This window comes from Ambystoma mexicanum, chromosome 9 (genome assembly GCF_040938575.1).
Source record: "Ambystoma mexicanum isolate Mex_15411 chromosome 9, UKY_AmexF1_1, whole genome shotgun sequence".
Taxonomy (NCBI): domain Eukaryota; kingdom Metazoa; phylum Chordata; class Amphibia; order Caudata; family Ambystomatidae; genus Ambystoma; species Ambystoma mexicanum.
The window spans coordinates 1,505,966,952-1,505,974,721 of record NC_090931.1 but is presented as its reverse complement, the minus strand read 5'-3'; the positions used below and the strand labels follow the sequence as shown (position 1 = coordinate 1,505,974,721).

At 52.9% G+C, this 7,770-nt stretch overlaps 1 protein-coding gene across 1 annotated transcript in view; it reads left to right on the top strand.

Annotated features, from left to right (window-relative positions):
* Nucleotides 1-1,860: 1,860 nt before the first annotated feature.
* LOC138487539 (zinc finger protein 850-like) overlaps nucleotides 1,861-7,770 on the top strand; it is a 230,537-nt gene continuing 224,627 nt past the window's right edge. The window contains exon 1 of the mRNA XM_069614028.1: nucleotides 1,861-2,004. Within this exon, the coding sequence (XP_069470129.1) occupies nucleotides 1,981-2,004 (24 nt within the window). The 5' untranslated portion in view covers nucleotides 1,861-1,980. The remainder of the gene's footprint in view (nucleotides 2,005-7,770) is intronic.

The following is a 7,770-nucleotide window of genomic DNA, read 5'->3' as shown; positions in this document are numbered from 1 at the left end:
TCTGTGTTTCCTGTGTACTGCAGGGCATGCACTGTCACGGCCGACGCAGCTCCTGCCATTTCACTATGTCTGAGTGGTCTTTTCTACTGCCCTGGCAATCTGAATTGCTTTGCCAAGCACCAATTCTTTTTCCAAAATGAACTTGTCTTATACCTTCCGTGAGTTGGTGTGAACGACCAAAATGTCGCATTCTTGTGACATAATCATCCACAGTGTCTGACGCTCCGGCTTCCTGCTGTAGAACTTAATGCAGTGCAATACTGAATTCTCTTTATTGCGAAATCTTTTTACAATGCATCGTATGGCTTCCATGAACACATTGTCTGCGTCCTCTTTGCTCTTTCAGGATTCAGCCCAGCAAAAATCTTCTGCCCTTCCACTCCCACTCCCTTCCAGAATAATCTGTGCCTCCTACAGCATCCAAATACGTGGTGACGAGGGGTTCTCGTTGAGGGCAGGGAATGGTTGGCCTAAGTGGTGACTGCTGAAATGGTGGAGGCTGCGTAGCTCCCTGCATATCAAACTCCTAGGGTTTGCTATGTGGCCCTCATTGCAAATTATGTTGTATATTGACAGAAGAAGTGCTTGCTATTGTACAGGGTTTAATGATTAACTTGGAACTATTTACATGGTAGTTACTTCACTACAATTAATGTTGGTGGGTTATAAGTATAAGAAGTCCAAGCCTTATGCATATATATGTCTGTGAGACACCCTGCCTGGAGGGCCTCTGCGTGCCTGATTGAAACTGCACTCTGAAGGAAGGAGCGGCAGGAAACCACTGCTGCTCCCCCGCTCCCTCGCGCCGTTCTCGGCTTGGGCAGGCTTGCACAAGTCTTGCAACGCAGCCTGCAGCGCGGGCTCTCAAGAGACTCCTGCTCCACACCTGACTCAGGGCAGTGGGTTAATAGTCGTCCAGTATTGTGTGAGAGGACATCACACTGTGCAACGTTTTAAGGTTTGGTGGGTGTGGCGTGTGACCCTCCCAAGTGTGTTGCCCCTTAAAGGGGAATGTGTCCCTCCCCTGTGTATTGCCCTTTTAACATGAGCCATGACTGTGTCATGGCCCAAGCTAATAAAAGGAGTCTCTGCAGACACGTGCACCAGAACGGCTGCAGACTCTCAAAGAGGAACCACTGAGTCTGTGTCTCATTCATGTAGGCCTACAGGCCCACATCATTGAAGCACAAGTCTGCAGGCCATGATGCCATGGGACCCTCGTGCCAGTATGGTGGCAGGGGTTTGCATGGTCGTTGGCAAGGCTCGCCCTGCCCCTACTCCATATGGTGCTGGTGTCCCGCACCATGGGGCCTGCTGGATGTCCAGAGCAGGCCCCAACCCCAGAGACACTGGGCCTCCTGGGTGCTGATGTCCATAGCACCACGGGGGCCAACTGGATGTCCACAGCAGGCCCCCACTACAGTAGAAGCATGGACATTTCCCATATAGGATCATTTTAGGAGGACAGGCCATGGGCATGTGGGTAATGCACAAGTGATCTTAAAGCGCACTGGAAGAAGCCACACTATAACTGTTCCCTACACATTAAACATGGCATCTATGGAGAGAAAGCAGACCTAGGTGCCTAGGGCGAACTGACTAATTACTGGCCTGTGAAAGGGGCCATTATCTGATCCCTGGCCGATGAGATGCCATGAGGTTTTTCTGAGCTCCTCTCACTGTGTCTGCGGCTCAGAAGCGGCCATAGGGGGCGTGTGCACTTGCAGAGCTTCACTAAAGATGCCTCTTTGCTCAGGCTCTAGGGGATTAGTGCCTAGTGTTATGGTGACTAGTGTCTCCTGTTCTGCGCGCCCGCAGCAGAGTCTGCAACCCACAGATCCCTTGCTGGGAAGTGGAGTGTGCTGTCTCCGGCTCTACAGCTCGCTCTGGCGGGTGTTGCCTAGAATCTCGTAAGAGATCGGTGTAGAGAACCCCTCCAGGGTCATTGGGGAGAAATCCTTCCTAGGTCACTGGGGAGAAATGCACGGACAGGGTTCAGATGAGGTGAGTTAGTTCAACTATTGTTTTCTTATGGGCAGTACATAGCTCTCAACCATTTGTGACTCAAAGGCGGGTGAAATCACCCGATTTTGTTTTTGGCGGGTGAGACGCCCATTGAAATGAATGGGCGTGCAGGAGGCTTGGCGGGTGAGTCAGCCCTTTGCAAGGCGGGTGACACCCGCCAAATGCGTGTGAGTTGAGAGCTATGGCAGTATGCTGGCAACTGGACTTATGTCCTGGGGACTCACCTTCAGCTATTTCTGGCCTTGAAGCCAGCAATACTTTGGTTTCTGGGAGTTGTAGTTTTACATGCCCCATTTGATATGGGCCTATAGTATAAGGGTTTTAATTCCCAGTATGCAGCGCGTGTTTGGCCAAATAAACAGGACTGGCTGTTACGTTCTGGCGGCTCCGCGCGGAGGCAGAACGTTGACGGCTTCTGAAGTAGGCCCCAGTGGCGCAGCTCTGGCCGGAGCGGAATGAAACGCGCCACACGTTGTTAGAGTCTGTGCCCGGAACTGCCTCCCTTGCGTGGGGGCGGGGCTTTTATTGAGACGCCCTGCGTCAGCGCATTGCGGGGCGCAGGGCGGGTATAACATTCCTCCTTTATTATAAATAAACGTAACAACTAGACACACACACACACAACTATGCCAATGCTTATAAACACAACAACACAGGTACTTTTCGCTTTAACAGTTCTCGTGGTGCAAACTACCACACATAGTCCTTGAGCCGAGCTGGCGGCTTGGTGGCGGTTCTTAGTCCATATCTCCACCCCGGGAGCTGGGCTCATCTGATCTCATCTGATCTCTCACCTTCCACCTCCGGCTCACACATGTCCGGTTCACTCCACTGCTCCCACATTCTGTCACCTGCATTTTCTGAAAGTTGGTGGGTTCGTCTTCGATCAGCGGGGAGTCCTCACCTTCTTGGGGACAGTCCCCATCAGTCCAAAGGTTGTGCGGCACCACCTTGAACCACGATGCATTGCGCGTCACCTGACGGTGCCCTCTTTGCACGGTTATCATGGTCCCTTGTGTCTCGCTGACGGTCCATGGGAGAGTCTCATAGCGGGAGTCCAGCTTGGACTTTGTCGGGTTCCGCAACATGACCACCTGGTCGCCCACCTGGTGGTTGGATGGTTTTGACCTCCTCTTGGCACTCATGTGGGCATTGGCATCTGTTCTCCTTCTTTCGGTGTGCCCATTGTCGAACTCGTCCGGTCTTCTGCTGGGGTGATGTGGAATGGAAGACTTTATGACGGTGACGAACATGAAATCAGCTGGTGGGACACCAGTCGTGCAGTGCGGGGTGACCCTGTAGTTTCTCAGGAAACAATAGAGATCGACTTTCCACGGACTGGCATTTGCTTTTGATAACCTCAGCACTTTGTTGATTGTTCTCATAAACCGTTCCACATCCCCATTCGCCTGGGGCCACCTTGGCATGATGTGGTGATACCGGATGTTCAGTTCTTGCAGGTAGTGTTTAAACTCCTCCCCTTGGAAGGGTGCGCCGTTGTCACTCTTATTCGTAGTGGGTAGTCCATGTGTCGCAAACATCTTCTCGATGGCCGGGATGACCACTTCCGCCGCCGTGGATTCAACCACCTCGACTTCGGGGTATCGGGAGTGATCATCGATGGCTACCAGGAGGTACAGGCCTTCTTGTAGTTTGCAGAAGTCGATGCTTATTGCGTCCCACCTGCCAGAGCCTCGTTCCGCCGACTGGATTGGTTCTGGATCAGGTGGGTCTCCGGTTATCAGGCATGGTAGACAGGTGTTGACTAGCCTTTCCACCTTTACATCTATCTGTGGAAACCACACTCGGTGCCAAATTCGAGCCTTCGTTCGAGCCATCCCTTGGTGGCCCTCATGGGCGAGGGCCACTATTCGGTCCTGCAGGCCCGGCGGGATGATGATGCGATTTCCACGGAGCAGCAATCCTTGCTCTGATATCGACAGATCCTGGCAGACGGTGAACATCCCTGTGAGGAACGCCTTCGCTTCCTCAGTCCTGTTGTGGGTGTTCTTCATGAAGGACTTCCAGTCACCTGAAATGATGGCATCCTTTACCAAGTCGCAACATGGGTCCTTGCATGTTTCCTCTGTGATGTCATCGATGCTGACAGCCCTTGGTCTCATGGCCCGCACCACCTGGCAGATGTGCTCCTCGGTCTCTTCGGCCACCTGAACCTCCTGTGGCGTCGCCGCTCGATGGTGTCTTGAGAGGAAGTCCGCCGGGTTGCCGCTTCCCGGCTGATACGTCAACTCAAAATTGTACTGCTGGAGATGGAGCAGCCATTTGGCTATTCTAGCCAGCGGGTGCGAGGAGGTGCCCATGAAGATTGGCAGGATGAGTTTGTGATCCGTGATCGCCGTGAACCTACGGCCATACAGATAGAGGTGGAAATGGCGACACCCCCACAGTACGGCGATTGCCTCCTTCTCAATGTGAGAGTATCGCTGCTCTGTCATTGTGAGAGCTTGTGACGCATAGGCGATGGGACTCTTCTCACCCTCTTTGGTGACCTGCATGAGGATGGCCCCCAGGCCGACAGGGCTGGCATCCACAAACAGTTCAGTCGGAAGCGCGGTGTCGCAGTACGCCATTTTCGTGTCCACGGATAGTGACTCTTTGATGCTTTCAAATGCTTCCTGGCACGCTTTCCCCCATTCCCACTTCGCGTTGAGCTTGGTAAGTTCTCGAAGGGGTTCCGAAAGAGTGGCCAGGTTCCGGATGAATCTCCCACAGTACGTGGCCATCCCCAGGAAGCTGCGGATGTCAGCGGGTGTCATGGGCGGACCCGCGGCCTGTATGTCAGCAACCTTCTGAGGGTCTGGTGAAATGCCAGTGCTGCTAAACTTGTAGCCAAAGAACGATATCTCTGTCTTGAAAAACTCACATTTTTCCTTATGGATGGTTAGGCCTGCATCTTCTAATCGGCCCAAAAGCATCCGTAGTCTTCTCGAGTGTTCACCTTTGTCCTGAGCATGGAGCAGGATGTCGTCACTCACATTTAGGACACCTGGTATGCCCTGGATGATTTCTTGAATTGTCTGTTGGAAGACTTCGGCCGCCGAAGATATCCCAAAGCTTAGCCGCTTGTATCTTCGCAGACCCAAGTGTGTTGAAAAAGTGGTTATGTACCGAGAGTCCCTATGCAGCTTCAGCTGGTGGTAACCTGCTTTCAGATCAACCTTCGAGAAGCCTCTCGATCCTGTGAGGTCAGCCACAATCTCGTCGAGGGTTGGTGTGATGTGGCGCTCCCGCTTGATGGCAGTGTTCGGGAGGCGCATGTCTATACAGATTCAGACTTTTCCCGGCTGTTTGGGTTTCTTTGTGACCACCATCGGGGACACCCATGGCGTCGGCCCCGTTACCTCTTCTATAATGGCAGCTTCTTCCAACGCTTTGAGTTCTATCTCCACCTGTTCACGCATGTGGAATGGGGTCCTCCGGTGTCTGACGGCCTTTGGCTGGACCGACTTATCAATATGGAGCTTTATCATCTTTCCTTTCAAACACCCAATCCCGTTTTGCAGGTTGGGATACTGTGCAAGGATGTTTTCGACCTCTTGGGCTTCCTTGACTTGACTGACGAACTGTACCAGCCCTAGGTCCTCAGACGCATCGCCACTCAGAAGGCATTCAATCCCCGCATTTAGTACGTTGATCTTGGACGGAAGCCTGTTTTCACCATGGCTGAGGGTGGTGCGGAATCTGCTAACCACCGGTAATGGTTTTCTGCAGCCATATGCAAACAGAAGGGTGTCTGTGTTCTTGAGGGCTGGTCGTGGTTGCAGTGTTTGAAATGTGCTTTTGGGCATGACGTTTACCGAGGCTCCCGTGTCTATAGTCATCCATACCTGCTGGTTTTGGAGGGTGACCTGGCATTTGCACTTCCGGAGCCCTTTCTTCTGCGTAGCGTGCCCACGATCCAGAGCTGACACCAGGTATACTTTCCTCCCTTTGGTCCGCTGCTCTCTACCAGAGTCTTGTTGAGTCCCTGTGACGTCATCCCCTTCTTCCTCAGTTGAAGAGTTGGTCGTTTCGACTCGCCTTGTGATCGCCTGCTTCTTTTTCTTGGTTCCACTCTTCTCCTGGGGATTCTGCGGAGGCGGTAGTGGAGCGCCCGATGATCGGCACACCTTGGCATAGTGGTCCTTTCTGCCACATGCCCCACATGTTGTTCCTTGCGCCGTCCAATTTCGCCATCCATGACGCGACCCACCACACCATCCACACTCCGTGGGTCCCAGGATCCGTGGCTGCCATCTGGCTGGTGAGTAGTTGCCACCAGATTCATCTCTAGTGGACTGTCTCTTTGTGACATGGGCCACCATGGATGATGCGAGTGCAGGTTGTAGTTTTTGCAGAGTCATACCCATGTTGGGGGACCTGGCATGTGCCAGCTCCCTTTGACGACCCAATTCCAGAATGCGTGTTAGAGAGATGCCCCTCTCACTCAGCACCATCCTTCTTAGTTTCTCCGATTGGATGCCGTTAATGAGTTGTCTCTGGATTTCTTTCTCGACATCCATGAACTCACACGAAATCGCCAGCTTCCTGAGTCGGGTGTGGTAGGCATCCAAGGTCTCCTCTTCTGCCTGAAATGTGGTGCAGAACATGAAAGTTTCATAATCCGGGTTGAGTTGTGGGAGAAAATGAGCCGTCAAAGCATCTTTCGATTGTTGGTAAATGTCCTGGCCATCAGCAATGGTTAGCAAGTTGAAGATTCGTAGCACCTCGTCCCCCACATTTAACAATAGGTGCGATCTCATTTTCCTGGCGGAGGTTATGTCCTTGCACTCCATTGCCATTTCGAATTTTTGGAGCCATAGCTGCCACCGGGGGCCAACAGATGATGGATCTGTGAATGGGTCAAATGGCTGAATCATTGTGGAGGAGCTACCTTGTGGGCGAGCTGGCAGTGACGACATTGACAGATTCGCCGCGAGTCTAGAGGGCGTGCCGGGCCTGGGGGTGGACGTGCCGGTCGCCATGGTGGGGCGTTGCCGTCACTTAATGGTGTCTATCGTCCTCACCTTGGTGTGTGGTTTCAGGTGTCAGTGGACCCTTTCGAGGCCGACCTTCGAAACAGTAGCGGATGTGACCGCTGCCTCTCTCCAGGTGCCTGCTGCCGTGATCGCACGTGCGCACTGCACGTGCGATGGACTCACATGTCGTGTAGTGGTGCCTATGGCCCCTGGATGCCAGTTGGTCGTGTGTCGCCGCAGGAAGAATCAGCTGGTAGGGCGTCGAGCACATGTGCTGGGTCCCGTTTCCTTCGTCGCCAGTGTTACGTTCTGGCTCTGCGCGGAGGCAGAACATTGAGGGCCTCTGAAGTAGGCCGCAGTGGCGCAGCTCCAGCCAGAGCAAAATGAAACACGCCACACGTTGTTAGAGTCTGTGCCCGGAACTGCCTCCTTTGCGCGGGGGCGGGGCTTTTATTGAGACGCCCTGCGTCACCGCGTTGCGGGGCGCAGGGCGGATATAACACTGGCTGAAAGTGACCTTTATGACAAGGAGCCAGTTGCCATCTATGAAGCGCTTATATTGGTATTTTGTATTTCTTCAAGAGAAAGCAGCGTGCTTCTTTCAGAAACACTGTAAATAAGTAGTAAGAACGATGAGCGATTGACGTTGCACTATATCATGCAGTTGTGTGCCATGGAGTGTTAGGTCTGCCAAGCTCAAGGCCCCCTCAACTGATGGAGGTCACAGGTAATTAAATATACTTTTCCCGAGCTTCCTCAATTGACT